Source organism: Manihot esculenta, chromosome 18 (genome assembly GCF_001659605.2).
Source record: "Manihot esculenta cultivar AM560-2 chromosome 18, M.esculenta_v8, whole genome shotgun sequence".
NCBI lineage: Eukaryota > Viridiplantae > Streptophyta > Magnoliopsida > Malpighiales > Euphorbiaceae > Manihot > Manihot esculenta.
The window spans coordinates 6,540,385-6,558,814 of NC_035178.2; the positions used below are offsets into that span (position 1 = coordinate 6,540,385).

The window sequence follows — 18,430 nt, forward strand, 5'->3', positions numbered from 1 at the left end:
CAATCCTTATCTATTGACTGAGAAGCAACCATCAAAATGTAAAAAATTATGAAAAAATTTCATACGAGAACTAAGAACTTTTATTTCCATAAAAAATAAAATGTTCGACTTGTAACTAGTAACTAAATCCTTCAGCTTCATTACTGCCGAGGACTCGGCAATTCTAACACAGGACGATCATTGCTTTTGCCTATCCCGACTTTTGACAGAATGAGCCGCTTCACTATTATCTGTTAAATTAACATTCGCAGTGGTGCTGTTAGAGGCATCCTGTTGAGATAAAGGAAAACCTGTAACAACGTTATGTTTAGTGTTTCTTGACCTTTTTTTAATATCATCATTTATTCGAGCTGCACTCTTCTCATCAAGCTCAAAATCTCCAACCAATTTAGCTAATGTCTCGTTATAATAATTAGAATGAAGGTCTTTAATCATAACCCAAAAATCAGAATGAGTTAGAGGGATATGAAGAGGATTTTCATTACCGTATCTCATTCCAAATAAGGAGGAATCGATTATACAACCAAAAGCCCCTATTTACTATATTTTCAAAATCAACATTATTAAAAAACTGAAATAAATATCTTTTTACCTCTAATTTTATAATAGATACCCCCTCTAAAGGATGCCATAAATATGTCGAAGAGATCTGCATATTCTGAAAATTGATTGGATTGCATGTGAGAAATATTCCCACTATACAGAAATCATAAGTGACGATCGAAATATCTCTGAAACTCTTAATAGAGACAACAACATTTTCTTTTTTATCGATAGTCAATTGACACAAATCGTCTTTAATGGAAAAGGAAAAAGAAAAATTAGGTTTAAGCAAAAAGAAAAAGCGAGAATATCGGTTACAAAGGAATCACAAATGAAAACTTTTGGAATGATTTTTAAAATGATACATATATATTTTAGTTATCCACCGTTTATAATAAAACTAGCAATTTTTTTAAGAAATAGTTATTGTTATATATATGTATTAGAAAAATTATTATTTGGTTTTGTGATATAAAAAATTTATTAATCAGTTTTTTAATTTTAAAAAATATATTAAAACATTTATAAAATTAAAAAAAAAATCTGCTAATTACTCATTCATTAATTTTAACAGTCAATCATTCATTAATTTTAACGGTCAAGTGTAATATAAAAATTTAAAATGACTTTTAATAATAAGGGATTAATTAGTAAATATTTTTATTAAATTAAAAAAAGTAACATATGAGTTTTTATATATTATATAAATTAAATATAAAAATATTTAATAATTAAAATTAATTAAAAGATAGTTAATAAATTTTTAAAATCAAATATTTTAATATATTCTTTTAAACACGAAAACATCTAATAAATTTTTTCTTACTAACTAAATAATAAAAGATAACCCTCATTTATTATACAATAATAATAGACAAAAAAAATCTTAATTTGCATTTTAAAATTCAACAATCCACTAGGATTTTTTTTTTAAAAAAAAAATCATGCTTTTAATGAGTGTTTGATTTTAATTGTTAAATGCAACTTATATTTAATAAGTATTTAAACATCAAAAATCAAAATATTTGATAAACTTCAACGTAGTTGATGAAAAACTGATATGAGGATTATCAGTTGGATTTCATATTAACTCTACAATTAGAATTATTTCTCCCTGGTTATGATTTCTTTTTTTTTTTTCTTTATTTTGACAACATTATCCTTTAAAATTTTATTAATTATAATTTTTTATCAACTAAAATTTTCATCAATAAATTATTTAAAATTATAAAATATAATAAATAAATTAAAAATATTATTAACAATAATTAGAATAATTGTAATATAGTAATAATTTTATAATATAATCTTTTAATTAATATATATGTTATATAATAAAATAATAATTTTATATTATTAATGTTATAAATTTATTTATATACCATTATTGATCATTTTACACCACAAAAATAATAATCAGCAGGTATAGTTTAACAAATGTATAGTATATATCAATCAAAATCAATTATCACCTACAACTTACAATTAATCATCAACTATCAATGTAACATCATCTGAGTCCACACGGTGTAAATATTATCCGCTTTGGGTCAAGGGATTGAAACTCTGAGTCAAGAGATTTACTATCCTATCTTTCCAAAACGTGTTCATTGAGATTTTTTGGACATAGGTTTATAATACTCTCTCCCTTTTAACATTTTTTCGATGTGGGATAGCTTTGATCCATCTATATGGGTTCCTTCCCAATAAGGTCTGAGCGTTCTCGCTCAGCATACCGTACTCATGTCAGGGGTATTAGATAGATATTAATCAGTAAATTAGAATGTCAACTGCCTCAAGACTTATAAGTCTTCAACATATCCAGAACAGTATAAGAAGTGCCACTTCTCACAAGTTGCCACCCATATAAAATTATTATTCTCTCAAACTTCTTTTCCAACCAATAAGGAAACAATTTTTATAAAATTCAACTTATTTTATTAAAAAAGTCATTAACCGCTTTAAATTATTTATATTATTTAGTTCGTATTATTTTAAATATTTATATTATTTAATATTTTTATTAATATTTAAATATTGTAATTAGTAATGATTAAATCTTTAGAATTTATAAAATATATAAATATTTTAATTAAATAATTTTAAAATATAAATAAATAAGTGAATTTTCTAAAAACATAAAAATCTAATAATATTTTTTTTGTCTAAGAGTTCGAACAAACACGAACCACAAGGAAAAATATATAATTGGTCACTTTTCTATTGTCCTACTAAAATGGGACATATTCACTAGGAATTGCCATGATATGCTTCATATTTCCCACCTTATTGATTAAATAATATAAAACCATATTTAACATATAGAAAATTAAACTAATATTAAATTATGTAACGATAACTTTTAAATCATAAAGTGATTTAATTTTATGACAAATTCATTGTATATTAAATGTTTGTTATGGATTTAATTTTAAGACATTTAAAATATATTTACTACCAAACTAAATTTGTGAGTGCAAATCAACATTTATTTTAACGGTGTTTATTTACAATCAAAATATATAATATTTATTATCAATGAATGTTTATGCATAAATAAAGTAGGTTTTAATGGCAATAAGATAATTAAAATTTGATTATTAAAAATGACTTTATTGAGAATATTGCCATGAAACTCGATAATTAGCATTATGCAAATCATGAAATGGACACATGCCATAACTAATAAAAAATAACTTATTAATATGACTTGTTTATCATACAAGCCATGATCATCATGAATTCTCCATACTTATTATCTACTACGCTTCATTCGTATAATATTATCTCTCTTTTCCTTATTCCTGTGAGAGAAAAAGTTTATTTGTTTTCCTCTAAGCTTTTGGAGCCTTTTTGCTATAGGACTGTCGGCCTTCTCTATTCCAATCCGAAGAGGAAAAAAATGTCTTAGAAATGTTTTCTTAGTTCAAGATCTCTCTCACTAATCGGAATTAAAAAATTAGTAAATTTATTTTGTTCAAAATGGAAATGGATTAGAGTTATAAATTTATAATTTATAATTTAATAATCGAGTCGATTTCATAATCATAAGTTCATTCTATATCGAACTAAATCAAAATAGACTTTTCATTATGAGAAGAAAATGATTATTTGATTGTATTTAAATAAATACTATGTTTATATATATATTTATTTGTTGTTACATTCCATTTAGGATTAGAAATAAACGTAATCGGATCCATTTTTTACGTATATGTATATATATCTTCTTATTTGGATCCTATTTTATTCACCTCTTTAAACTTCTATTAAATTGAGAATTGAATTTAATAGTCTATTTTTTTTTATACAATATATAATTTAATATAATATATAAGTATAATTTAATATGCACCATTCTATTTGGTTACAGGTCCCTAAAAGCTTATAAAAGATTGAGAATGACCATAGCACTTCCCTCACTCTTCTTGCCCTGTGGTTGAAACCATGGGATTGTATTTCTCTTGCATGCTATATCCACATCTATAATTGATTTTGTTCAATTTCATAAGTGTGCTTCTTTAGTTTTTTCTTTCTATCGAAGATTTTTATTTTGAGTGATACTGCTTTTATATTAAAAGGTAGTTTTTGCTTGGTTTCATGGCTTTTTTGTAAAATTGCAACTTTATAAAATTTTATAATCTTATATATCTATATGATGTGATATTTTTTTGAAAATTTTTTGTGCAGTAATTAATTTATAAAATTAAAATAAAATAAAAAAATTTCAAAAAGTATTAAAATATTTAATTTAGTTTAATTATAAAAAGTAAAACTATTTATGTCTAATCACAAGTTTATCATGTTAATTTTATATGAAAATATCACACACATTTATGAATATTTTGTGCCAGTAATTACTTTATAAAAAATAAAATATCATTTTTATATAAATTTATATAGATAAATTCATAAAATTGCATACTTTTTTTCATGATTATGACGTCAATTTAAACAAAACTAATAGAATTTATACCTAAGATCGTATAAAACAAAAATTTCATGACATTAATAAACTATTTTTTTAAAAAATTAATAACTAATTTTTAGTGGATACTCTTAAATTATTTGAATTAAAATTAATTATTTAGTTTTACTCACTTGATTAAAATGTTTTTATTTAGGTTAAAAATTAAAATTTAGATTTTTAAAAAGTAAAATTTTATTTAATTTATTTTAGTTTGTATATTAAATAATACGAATCATTAAAATTATAAAAATTAAATATTAAAAACTTAAAATAAAATAACAAAAATTTTATATCTTATTATTAAATTAAATTTATGATATTATGCATGGTGCGATTTTAAATTATTAGATTTTATTATCGAAATATAATAACTCTTATAAATTTTAATTTCAAAAGTGTTCGAGTAGAATTAAAACAATATACATATAATTCTTATTGTTTTTATTTTTTTTTTCAAAGAATAATGAAGTGTGTTTATTTTTAAAAGATAAATTATAATAAAAGTTAATTAAAAAAGTTAAATACAAATGGAATTGAAGAATTTTAAATTTATAAACTTTACAGTAAAGTTTAAAATAAATAAATGTAACAACAACTAAATATTAATATCTAAAATTAAACAAATAGTATTTAAATAAGGAAAAAATTCTAAATATTTATATAATAAATATGAATTAATTAATTTTAATGACTAATAAATTTTAATTTTTTTATTATAAATAATATAAATAATTAAAGATATTTTTAAAATTTTTATTATTTTCGATTTCTTTCTATTTTTATATATTATAGAATAATATGTTATAAATATAGATATAAAAATTATTTTGTAATATTTATTATATTTGATGATGGTCTGTAAGATATATACAGAATCCAAAACAGACACGAAAGTATAGCACACAAAAATTTCAAGAAAGTCCCAGTTCAGCATAGGGAAGGATTAAAAATTAAAATTTTATTCTCAGAAAGGAGGCTGTTCTTCCTACGTTTCATTCTCTTCAGTGTCCAAAACTAACAGAAATTAAAGCCTTTATCTCTTTTTACCTTTCTCTTTCACGATAAACAAAACCCTAATTTTCCATCTCCCTTTCTCTCCAGAAAATCTCAAAACCTTAAAAGCATTACATTCTCTCTCTCTCTCTCTCTCGTTTATCTTCGTGGGTTCTGTGTTTCTCTCTGCATCTTTCGTCGTCTGTGACACTGAAACTCTCTCTCTCCCCTCCTCTCTATCACTGCTTTGAAACGCATTGTTCGGAATTTGGCAAATATTAACACTTACAGAGCGGTTATTGAAACGGTTACGTTTTGGGGTATAGCATCCTTTAATCATAGAGCGCTAGGGTTATTTCTCCCTCGCTTTGGCTGTTTCTATCTACAGTTTCATTTTTCCAAAAAAATTAAAATTAAATTATTTTCGTTGTTTCTGTTCTAACCCTAACATGTTGCAGTAACACAGATACAGGTACGTGTATGTGACTAGGGTTTCTATTTGTGCACATTATTCCTTTCAGTGGGGGTGTTTTCTCACTCTGATTTTATTGGGTCTCCGGAGTCTTGAAATTTTACTGTTCGATGGGCGTGAACTCGGTTTACAGAGCTGTGGGTATTTGTTTGTTCTCGCTATAACTGTCTTTTGAACCTTCATATTTTGGCTTTTCGGAATTTTTTCCTTAGAGATGAGGGCCTACTGAGCGTGTTTGTTTGTTTTCCTTAAATCCATCTTGAATTGGAAATGGAGGTGTAGAGAGATAGAGAGACGTGGAGACAGAGGGGCTTCTGATTATATTCCATTGCGTTTTATGCAAAGTCTCACATCTTGATCACGCCATTGCCGTTGTTCTTGGGCTCTCCAGTCTTGTACTAACTTCACGAATCTGCTTCTTTCAAATCTTATTTTATTTAATCCTGATTTTGCCACAAGGATAACGACCTATCTACCAAACACTGAACAATTCAATTTCCATTGAATATTGTTTCTCCTTCAATTGCTGAGTAGGATAATTGGTTGCGACTTGAGTAAGATTGGGTGTTTTAGTTTTAGTGGAAAGAAGACAGGATTAGGGATAGAAGGTGTTTGTTTTTTTTTTTCTTTTAATTTGTATAGAAGGACTACAGTTCTGTTGGGGTGGGGGTTGAGGGGTGAAGAAGGCGAGAGAAGTATATATTTATATATATATTTCTTGTTAAATCTGATGATGTTCAGTATTACTCCTTATGGAAAGAAGTGAACCCACACTAGTTCCAGAATGGTTGAGAAGTTCTGGAAGTGTTTCAGGGGGTGGCAATTCAGTCCACCACATCGCATCATCATCTTCTCACTCGGGTATTTTTATTTTTCCCAATTTTTTTAATGCCTTTTATTGTTCTTCAAATATATTGTTTATCGTTTATTTTTTAGCATGATTAACGAGTTCTATTTTATTTTTTATTTTTAATTTGTAAGTCTAATTTTGGATGATAATTGTGCTATTATTGTTAAATAGATGTTTCGTACCCAGCACATCAGGCTAGAGGCAGGAATTCTAAGAGCATAAGTGATTTTGATCCTCCTCGTTCAGCTTTTCTCGACCGAATATCCTCTTCTAATTCCCGGAGGAGTTCCAGTAATGGGTCTGCAAAGAATGCTTATAGTAGTTTTAGTAGAAGTCACCGTGATAAGGATAGAGAAAGGGACAAAGAGAGGTTGAATTTTAGCGACCATTGGGACCATGATGTTCCTGATCCTTTGGGAAGCATATTGTCAAGTAGAAATGAGAAAGATACTTTGAGACGTTCCCATTCGATGGTGTCAAGGAAACAGGGCGAGGTGTTACCTCGAAGATTTACTGTGGATTTAAAAAATGGGAGTAGCAGCAATCATGTGAATGGCAATGGTTTGATTTCTGGGATCGGTGTTGGTTGTGGCATTCAGAAGACAGTGTTTGAGAAGGATTTTCCCTCACTTGGGAGTGAAGATAGACAAGGTGTGCCTGAAATAGGAAGGGTTTCATCTCCTGGCTTGACCACAGCTGTTCAAAGCTTGCCAGTTTGTAGTGCTGCTTTGATTGGTGGAGAGGGATGGACTTCAGCTCTGGCAGAGGTGCCTACTATAGTGGGAAATAGTAGTAGTGGTTCCTTATCCGCTGTACAAACTGTTGCTACTTCAGCACCTGGGACTCCAAGTGTAATGGTTGGTCTCAATATGGCTGAAGCACTGACTCAGGCTCCATCAAAAACTCGTACTGCTCCACAGGTAATAGAACTAGTAACCTTTTGCCTCCTCATAGTTATATTATATTAATGGTTTTGGTTGTTCTAATGAGAAGTTATCATCAACCTGCAGTCGTCTGTCCAAACTCAAAGGCTTGAGGAATTGGCTATTAAGCAATCAAGGCAATTAATACCAGTAACACCTTCAATGCCAAAGAGTTCGGTGAGAGCAAAGTCTTTATGGATTATACTCGTACTCTTAGTAGTTTTTAATCTGTTAGACCATTATTAGACATTTATTTGCATGAGATCTTATGTATGGACTAATCTGACATTGAGTTTCAGGGTCAAAAAATGGCTTTTTAGAAAAAGAATCGTTTAAGGTGCTACTGACAAAAGCTGTTTTGTTGTTTTTAGTGTTTTAATGGATAAAAAAATGGCAGATTTAATTTTTAATCAATTTTATTTCTCATGAACCAATCTATCTAAAAAAATGTTTTTGTCAAAAGCAGTTCCAACAACAATGCTAAACAGATTCAATATGTGTTCTAATTTATATGTTTTCTGTTTGTTTACCTATCCTTCAACTTGTGATCCCATGAGTTTTTACTGAGATGTTAGTATGTTACAAATCTAAGATATCTTAGCAATTCATGCACAACATTTTAGATAGACTTGAATGTTTATCATTCCTATGTGCTGCTGAGAATTTCTGGTGAACTTTTGCTTGTACGATGAAGCAAATATACTTAATCTGCATGGTGATAATTATCTTACTTCTGTTAGATTCATGACCATCATGCTTGGCTGTCTCTTATTTCATGTAGTTTAATGTTTTTTTTTTTTTTGGGGTGGTGGGGTTGGGGGTGGAACGGGTGATTGTACACATGAGACTCTGTTTTTCCAATGTAGAGCTTGGTGGATGCATATTAAGACATATTCTTCCATAGATTTTAATTTTTATTGAATGAATGTGATAGTACGATGACAAATGCGTGCTGAGCTAGTTGCTTGACTAGAAGTCTCATGAGTTGCATTGTTTCCCTTTAAGTTACACCTTATGATACACTTCTCCCTTGAGTGAAGGGAGTTGTTGATGTGCAGAAATTGTTTGCTTTCTCAAAACTCCTTTATTCAACACCATCAGTATTCCTGCTTGAAAACGGATGATATCGTGTTCCTTTTCTTTTGAATTTTATTCATCTTTTTTCCATTTCCACCCCTTTCTTTTCTTATGCTTTTTCAGTCAAATAATGTTGGGCTTGTGTCAATTTTCCTGAGTTTTCATTTTAATCTTTACAATTTTGGACTGACTAAATCCAAGTTCATCCTTGCATCATGAATATAAAATTAGTTGTAGCTGTGATTGTTTGCACATTTAAAAAAAAAACTTCATTATTTGGAAGTTTAAGGTGGATAATCTTCCTTTGCAATGTGTCTGTCCAGTATTGATTACTAGATAATTTTATGGACTAATGTTTGGGCTGATTTTCATTCAAAGAGAATGCATTTATGAATCTCTATGGAGTGCAAAATGATGTTGGATGTGCTTTTTTTAAGGTGCTTTTCTCTCTCTTTCATTTCATAGTCTTTTAATCAGCATAACTGTCCTTGCTGGCAATATCTCTATTTATATGACTATAAACAGCACAGCTGTATGGAGATATCTGGGGCTAGTATTTAAACTGTTCCCTCAGAAGTGAGCTTGTTACTACACTTTGAATGTAAGTGAATCAATGAATTGCCATTCAGGAGGCAAGGGCAGAAACCCCCCATTACAATTAGAATGGGGAGTGAGAGCACATTGGATATTTGCCTTTCATGACTACCATCTTTCTTTCTTAGGGTAATTAATTGTCAATTTTCCTTTTTCAGGTTCTCAATTCATCTGATAAATCAAAACCCAAAACTGTAGTTAGATCTGTTGAGATGAATATGACTGCTAAGACTCCGCATCAACAGCCCTCTTCGTTGCACCCTGCCAATCAAGCTGTTCTTGGGGGACATGTCAAATCTGATGCACTGAAGACATCTCATGGGAAGCTTTTTGTTCTCAAACCAGGATGGGAAAATGGTGTATCCCCCTCCCCAAAGGACGCAGCTAGTCCTACAAATAATGTCAGCAGAGCAGCAAATAGCCCACTTGCTGTTCCTTCAGTTCCATGTGCACCTTTGAGGAGCCCAAACACAAAGCTTTCCTCTGGGGAACGCAAGTCTGCTAACTTGAATTTGATTTCTGGGTTCAATGTGGAAAAGAAACCTTCTATGTCTCAAACTCAGAGCCGAAATGATTTTTTTAACCTCCTGAAAAAGAAAACCTTAACAAACAGTTCTGCAGCCCTCCCAGATTCGGCCTCTGCTGTTTCATGTCCTACCAGTGAGAAATCTTGTGAAGTAAGCAAGGAAATAGTTGGTGCTCCTACAAGTCCTCAGGTTATTAAGAATGGTGCTGAGTTGACTAGCAATGATTGTTCGCGTGAAGAGGTTCAGAGATTCTCTGAAGAAGAAGCTGCATTCCTTCGTTCACTTGGTTGGGAAGAAAATTCTGGGGAAGATGAGGGCCTTACGGAAGAGGAGATCAATTCTTTCTATCAGGAGGTAAACTTTAGCTTTGTTGCAAGCTTTATTCTCACTTAAATAGTCCCTAGATCTCTACCTTCTCTACTTTCACCTTGTCCAGTTTCAAATTTATGGTTTGATGAAAATCCAATTTTATTTGGTGTGAGCATGCTTGAAGTTTTGGGAAATTAACAACGTCAAATCAGTCTTATTTTTCTTGTAGTTTTGTTTTTTAATACAGAGTATTGGAGTTAGGGTACAAGTTATAATGCCTATGCCTCTGGTTGAGTATTCTGTATCCAAGTTAGTTTCTTGTAGTTTCATTGGCTGAAATCGCAGTAGCATTCTTCACCTTTGAAATTAACATTGTACAAGGCTGTATCAGCAAGTTTCTTATAGCAATCTGTAAATGTATGTGCACTTATTTTGCTTGCTTCATTTTCCTTTGCAGTGCATGAAATTGAGGCCGTCCTTGAAATTCTGTCGAGGCATGCAACAAAAGCTGCTTGAATCTCATGCAACTGGTATTGTTGGAGCTTCCTCTGGACTGAGCTCTTCTGACTCTGGATCAGAATCTTGATGCTGTTTCCTTGAATAGTAGATCCAAGATATTCCAATTTTTTAATGTCAGATGGTTAGTTTTTCTTCTCTTCCTTTTTTATCTTTTGAAGAAAGCTGATGAGTTGAATGTGGAAAGGTGGATTTTTGGTGGAACTCTGCATTTTGCAAGTAGTGCAATAAGTCACAGGTGCCTCAATCCTGCCTTCCCAATAGAGGGGAATTTTCCAAGGTTGTGAAGGTTGGTTTTGGGAGAGGTAGGATAGGGACTATTTTGTATGAAATGAAAGATGCTGGAGAAATTGCATCTTTTTGGGGGTATTTTGTTTTCTTTTGTTTTCTTTTTTTTTTTTTTTTCCTTCTCCTTTCTTTTCAAGAGGGTTTGATTCTACAAAGGGGAAAAAAAGGCTTATGGTGTTTTTTTGTCAATTTTACGGAAAAAAATGGAAATCAAAATGTTTCATTTTTATTCTAGCTCATGATGATGTTGTTGCAATTATTTCTCCCTTGGGTTTTTAGAAAGTTCATTTTTTTTCAAAAAATGAAAAATCTGAACCAATTGCTTTTTTCAATTTGTGTCATTGTTATTGATTTTACGAGTGTTTAGAAAGGGTGTGATTGAACCCAGTCGAGATTTAGAAAATTTTAGTTCGATTTATGAAATTTTTTGCTGGTTCGAATTTAATTCGATTAAATCGAGCTCGGCAAATTAGAAGCTTGATTGAACTCGAAATGAGTTTGTTTAAAGCTCGAATTTAAGTTTTGATAATTTGGAGCTCGATAGTATAAAAACAAGTCATTTTTAGTAATTTTTATTTTCATCAACACAAATAATTTGAAAAATAAAAATAGTGCAATTATAAATAAAGCAAATGAAAATTAAATAATTTTATCAAATAATATAACAACTAAATTTAAAAATAAATTTAATTATTAATATAATATTTTGTTTATTTTATATACAAGAAATATAATTTTTTGTATTAATTTTTTAATTATATCTATTTTAAATAAATTAGATTTTATTAAATAGTGAGATGTTTTGAAAATTTTTTTAAAAATAAAATAAAGTTATAATACTTAATTTATATATTATTTAAAAAAGAAAAGTGAATAATAGAGTATTATTTAATTTAGTTTTAATATATTATTTATGTTAAATTATTATATATAATATAAAAGATTAATATATATAATATAAGTAATAAATATATTAACATAAGTGACATAATGGAAGAGAAATATATAAATAAATATTATAATTATTCAATTAAAGAAAAAAATATAGGTTAATAATAAATATAATTATATTATTTAATATTATTTAATTTTTTAAAATTTAAAATATAAGAAAAATAAATAATATAAATATATATTAAAATTGAATTAATATTTAAGATAATATTACAAAAGTATTTATAATTTTTCGTTAAAAAGTATTTAATTACTTAGTATTTACTATATATTATTTACAAATATACACTATTTATCTTAAGAATATATTTATTATTTAATGTATTAAATTTATTTCTCACTTAATCACACATTAACTTAATTAGAAATCACAAATAATTTAAGCTAATAAACGAATTTATTATTGAATCTATTTACAAACTTGATTATAAATTGATTGACGAATTTGATAATAAATATGTTCACAGACTTAAAAATAATTCCAATATTATTGAGTTTAACTTCGCTTGATTATTAAAAAACTCTTAACATTGAATTTCAACACAAATTTAACATATTAAACAACTCTTAATGTTGAGTTTATTTAGAAAATATATTGAGTTTGATTGATGAAACTTTTATAAAGTTAAATTTCAACACAAATTTAATTGATTTAAAATATATATCGAATTCGATCAAACTTTTATAAAGTTAAATTTTTGAATTCGATCAAACGTTAAGTTTTTGAATTCAATCAAACTTTTATGAAAGTAAAGTTTCAAAGAGTTCAAAAATAATTCATTTAGTCTAATTTTTAGAAGCCTTAACTTAAAGAGTTCAAAAATAATTCATTTACTCTAATTTTTAGAAGCGTTAACTTATTAAGTTATAGTAACCTCAAAAAACTAAAATATCTTTAAGAACCTAGTTGATAAAGTCAATCAGTTCCTTTTTTTTATTTTTTTTCCATTTCGACCCAAGTTTATTTAAACGATTCAATTACTTTTTTTTATTTATTTTTTTAAACTCAATTTCGAATTCAATTTGATGTGAAATCGAACATGCAAGTCTTCAAACCATTGTGTGCAGTACAAAAGGAGGTTAATGATTTAAACCCCAAAAGTTTCACCCCCTGAGAGAATTTGAGAAGAATGTTCAAAGTCGTCGTCGTTCTTAGGAACAACGGGAAGTTGTTGACATCTCAGTAGAGCACTACCGTTTGAAAAGTAAATCTCGAACTTGAGAACTCTGCCTCCCCACTCCAACCTCTCCGGCTCTCCCCCTCACAACCTGAGAGCAAAGTTTTTTTAATGGAGGCAACGCTTTTGAAGGTTACAGAATCTTCAAATACCTACTGTTTTGACCCACTAAATTGATGAATCAATGATGTTTTGATATCTTACCTTTGTAATAAACCTATACTCAGCCATCCAAACGTGAGTCCATTATGCAACTAAGACTAAGCTGTAACAAATAGACCTTGCAAGAACTGACAAAAACAAGATTTAACATGCACTCTTGAGAAAATTGGGTAAGGGATATGCTTCATTGCACAATGAAGCATAGAATAAAATAAATGACGGCAAAATAACAAATAAACCATAATGATAAATAACCATCATAAATGCAAACATTTGCATGGGTTTACTACTGACGCTCAAGATTGTTAGCATAGCATAAACATGTACAAAAGGCGACTTCATCCCATTGATTTGGCAAGTAAAAGATACATGCAGTTCCAAGCTCCAGAAACCATATATAGTGATTCGGCACAACTTATTCCGAGTGTGAAGTCCAATACATCAGCCCACTGTAGTAAACAATTTTAGTTAATATAATAAAAATAGGATGAAGGTATGCCAAAGAAAGAGAAAAATATTAGGCATTTGCATCTCTTGAAGCAAAACATGTCATCATGCAATAGATATAAATTTGCAAATTTGCCCACGCTTGTTTGTCCTTGTTTCTTCAGTGAGTGCATGCAGGTGAGCAACTATCAGTTGCAGCTCAAGTGCAGTTATAAAATTGGAAGAATGAGGATGCTTTAACAGAAGGCTATCGAAAGATGGTCTAATCCTAATATACCCATCTGAATAATTGAGAAACAAAAATCTTTACATGCTTTCAGAACACAAGGTTTTTTATGACAAAAAATCGCAGCAATATCATGCTTATATATCATGTCAATCCATAAAGCATCACCTTTGTCAACATATACGCAACTGTTTAGAGATGCACATGCACAAATCAAGAATATGATTTACCTGATCAACACAAACACACATTGTAAGACACCAGCAGTTCCTGTCCACACTGAAGGCCCAGTTTTAACAATTGAATCCTGTATTAATAAGCCCACTGATGCTGCTAGAGAAACAAAGGATACAACATATGCAAAGAAAAGCCAAAGCTTCAATCTGTTGCAATTAAGAAATGGTGTAGTAAACATTAGCTTGGGCAAGCAAACAAAACTTAGAATCCAAATCTTGTAATTAACTGAACTGTAAATCACAGAATCAAAGAGGTGTGGAAAGGCAAGGTCAATGAATTTTAATTATTCAGAAATATGCGAACATACACAAACAGCATAGAATGCGACCAACACGTCATTCCAATTTCTTGGAACAAAATGAAAAAAAGAACATTTGTTTAAGTGATATCTCCAAAGGAAACTTTTGACATATACGAGAACATTTTTTGAAACTTAATTTTGTGCCTTAAACAGGATTTTTACATGGAGAATTCTCATTGGATAACATTTGAATTACAAGTGGATGATTTGATAGCTTAAAAGATCCACAACTTGAGTCCAAATACACTAGCAATTTGTGCTCATAAGAGTTCTTCTCAATGTCTAGTACCAAAATTTACAAGTTCAATGTTCAAAAAGAACATGAATAAATAAATACGGAATTGTAAAATTAGTCAGCATGACAAGCATCAATGTTTTCTGATAAATAAATACAGGCATGACAAAAAGCTACACAACAGTCCAGGTTCCAAGGATAGAGATAAAACTCATGACTGCCAACTTCTAAAATTCAAAACAGATAAGTACTTAAAAGGACAATATGTGCTAGGTCTAGAAGAAATTTAAAATTTTGTTGATTTATATCTAATAGAAATTGCTAAAGAATCTATATCAGGCTCTAATTGCCTTTAAAATGAAGAACTTGGTAAACTCAAACAACACTCTTTTCATCTATTACATCCTATCAAGTGTAAGGCGACTTTTACCAGAAAACCAATGCACTAAAATCCAACTCTAAAAGCACACGTTAGGGATATTCTCAATTGGGATTAGGACTTCAAAGGTGTAACAGGGCTAAGACTTGCTAACCTTGCACCATCATCACCATTTTAGCAGGCAAACATATCATGGTAAAACTTGTAAACTCAAATTCAGAATGCAGGAAGCAAGGATGCAAGCCAGGCTATATGCACCCACCATCTCACTGCAGGTGTCATCACATCTTCTCCATTAAGTCTTGAAAAGGTGGGCCATGCCTTTGCACCCAAACTCAGCCCACAACAATAACAATAACTAAGCTTAATCCCAATTAGGGTCGGTTATAATGAGTCCCTTTTAGCCATTCAGCTCTGTCTAAAACCCAATATAAATCAATACATTAAAATTGTAATCTATTGATACTACTTCCTCCATGTTATTTTTGGTCTCCCCTTAGTCTCACTGCTACTAAATTATCACATTTCTATACATACTCTATGTTAGACATAACCAAATCATCTTAATTGACCTCTCCCATTTTATCTCTGATTTATGCTACATGTATACTCTAATGGATGTGGTATTTCCTAATTTTATACATTATTATAACACCAAACGTCCATCTTAATATTCGTACTTTTCCCAGACTCATCTTGTGGGTATATTGTATCTCAAATACCCAACGTTCACTTAAATACAACATAGCTAGCTTAATCACTATTCTATAAACTTAATTCGCTTTATTAGAGATTCTATGGTTACATAATGCACCAAACCGACAAAATAAATAAAAATATACATAAGCAGTAAATATTCATCTTTTATTAATTTGGCAGGCCAGGTCAGGCCCCTATACAACCTTAAATCCCCAGCCCAGCTTACCTTTGAGTTGGACCGTAACCGAAACAGGCCTATGGACAAAATCCTTAGCCAAGCTAGCATTTTTTGGGTGCCAGTCCCTATTTTGGTAAAAAGGTCCGCTTCTCAGAATGTTTTATGTTGAAAGGTCAAAGAGAGACAGCAGAATGAAATTAATATTGTTGTTTCTTTTTTGGTGCCTATCCTATTGTTCCAAAAGATAAACAGTTCTTCATTCCCAAAGTATTCTGTCAGTCATTCCAATACATACGGAACCATATCTTAACACTCATAAATTATTTCAAATATTCTATTCTATTGCTGTTATTATCCACTATTTTACAGTGTCAAGTCTGCAAATATTCCAGGTCAAAATCAACAGGTTCCAATGTATAAAAATCCTCCAAAATGATGAACCATGTGAAAAATTGAACTGATCAGCAGCAGTCCATATGCCCCACACTCGAATACTATGTACTATTATCTCTCATGTATGCTTTAGTGCAAATCCAACTGTTCCTATACTATGCTTTCTAAAGGCAATTAATAGACTCAGGTATTGCTCTATTTCTCTGCTACATGCAAGTCGTATATCTTGCAAAATTCAATCAATTGCTCCAAGCACTCCTAAAATATGTTCCATACATATTATAAAGTGCATTCAAGGAGAAATCTGCATCTTGAATCTCTGCTAACCATGGTGGGTAAGAGAATAAGGCCGCATTCAGAAAATATACTGACATTCAAAAAATAACTTATCTAAAACCTTCATATCGCAACCGATAGAAAATGGAAGCTCAACATGGCTAGAGTCAATGGTCTTGACTCACACTCCATCTCCGTAAAAAATCCTGAATCCTGAAAATTCAAGGTTTACCTTCCGAATGTTTACATGGTGATCTTTATCTTCTATTCTCTAATTTCAAATTTGAACATTGCAAGTTGCAACATCAACATCAAGGAACAAAATCTGATCGGCATACGTCCTTGCAATTGCATATACAAACACTCTGACTTTCAAATTACTAGACAATGCTGCCTATGTGGCTCATCAGGTGATTTTCATTCAACGTAGTACTGCTATTCAAGCAAAGCCATGCAATCTAAGCTGTCACCGTCAGTTTCAGCGAGAAAAGAGGCAACGAAATTGGCACTTAGAAGCACACTCTTAACTAAAAATAAGCACAATTCAACAATTTAAACCAAGTCCACCAGACCAAAAGAGGAAAAAAAAAGTTCAAGCAAAATAAGCTGCTGCGACAAAAAGCAGATGATATTGCTGACCTCCACTCGCCTTCTTCATATGGAGAATAATCAATATCCTCTTTCCTAACACAATTAAACATCAGAGCTGCTATAGATGCAAAAATTCCTGCAATGACAAGTATAATGAAAACCCTAAAATCAATTAAAAAAAAACACACACAAACAGGAATGAGAAAAGGAAGTTTAAGTGACAGAGAAAGGAGGAGACCAGGAAGGTAATGAACAAAAGAGACTTTGACAGAACTGCAAACGACGGCGTCAATCCAGAACCACCAGCCAGCCCCGAAAACGGCGCCTGCGACTCCGGGACCGAAGATCGCCCACAGCTCCATTAAATCCATTTCTCAATCTCCCTGGAGCTTGTCCCTCCTTTTTCTTCTGTTTATTAACCAAATAATTAGAGATTGAATTTTGATGAAAGTTCCAGCTAAATTGAACTGTGTCTGTGTATGGATCGCCTTCGCGAAGCTGCAGCTTCCTTACTTTCCTAACCTTTTGTTTTGTTGATTCCTTCGGCAATTAAAATTAGTAATATTATTATTTAGTTATGTAATATAGAAATAATTTTTCTATATAAAAATATCTTTAAATTTTAAAAATTTTATTAACTAATTTTTTAGTAATTTTATTAAAAAATTTAAAATAGTGACTATTTAATTTAATTTTTATAAAATTAATTATATTAATACCTACTGATATTTTTATTGTAATTTTAAAATTAATTGATTGAGTTTTTTTATATTATATAAATTAAATTGTGAATTATTTATAAATTTATAGAATTTTTTTTTCTTTCATCATGTTTTTTACAATCTCAGTTTCGAGACAAACTAAGATTAACAACTATGAAATTAAAGATTTATATTAAAATTTATATAATTAATTTTTTTTAAACAATATAAATCTATTGCATTTTTCATGATTTAGTGGACTAACAGAAGACCAAGTTAGTCCAACCAAGACTTCAAAACAAAACATCCAAATAACCCAAGTCCACATAAATAACTCAGTAACTCAAGAACCCAAACCACAGCCCATAAAGCAGAAATTCCCAATCCAAATCGACCCAGCCGATCGACCAA

General features: G+C 30.1%; 2 protein-coding genes across 2 annotated transcripts; one reads left to right on the forward strand and one right to left on the reverse strand.

Annotated features, from left to right (window-relative positions):
• The first annotated feature begins 5,408 nt into the window (after positions 1–5,408).
• Positions 5,409–11,298, forward strand: LOC110606704. The gene is made up of 5 exons (XM_021745638.2): positions 5,409–6,839; positions 7,000–7,748; positions 7,839–7,928; positions 9,581–10,303; positions 10,716–11,298. The coding sequence occupies exons 1-5, from the start codon at positions 6,731–6,733 to the stop codon at positions 10,842–10,844; spliced, it is 1,800 nt and encodes a 599-aa protein (XP_021601330.2). The 5' UTR covers positions 5,409–6,730; the 3' UTR covers positions 10,845–11,298.
• Positions 11,299–13,522: 2,224 nt separating this feature from the next.
• On the reverse strand, positions 13,523–17,868 carry LOC110606924 (transmembrane protein 50A). The gene is made up of 4 exons (XM_021745932.2): positions 17,557–17,868; positions 17,367–17,454; positions 14,260–14,412; positions 13,523–13,805 (listed from the first exon to the last, which is right to left on the reverse strand). Exons 1-4 carry the CDS (start codon positions 17,687–17,689, stop codon positions 13,772–13,774), a joined length of 408 nt encoding a protein of 135 aa, XP_021601624.1. The 5' UTR covers positions 17,690–17,868; the 3' UTR covers positions 13,523–13,771.
• Between the last annotated feature and the right edge of the window lie 562 nt (positions 17,869–18,430).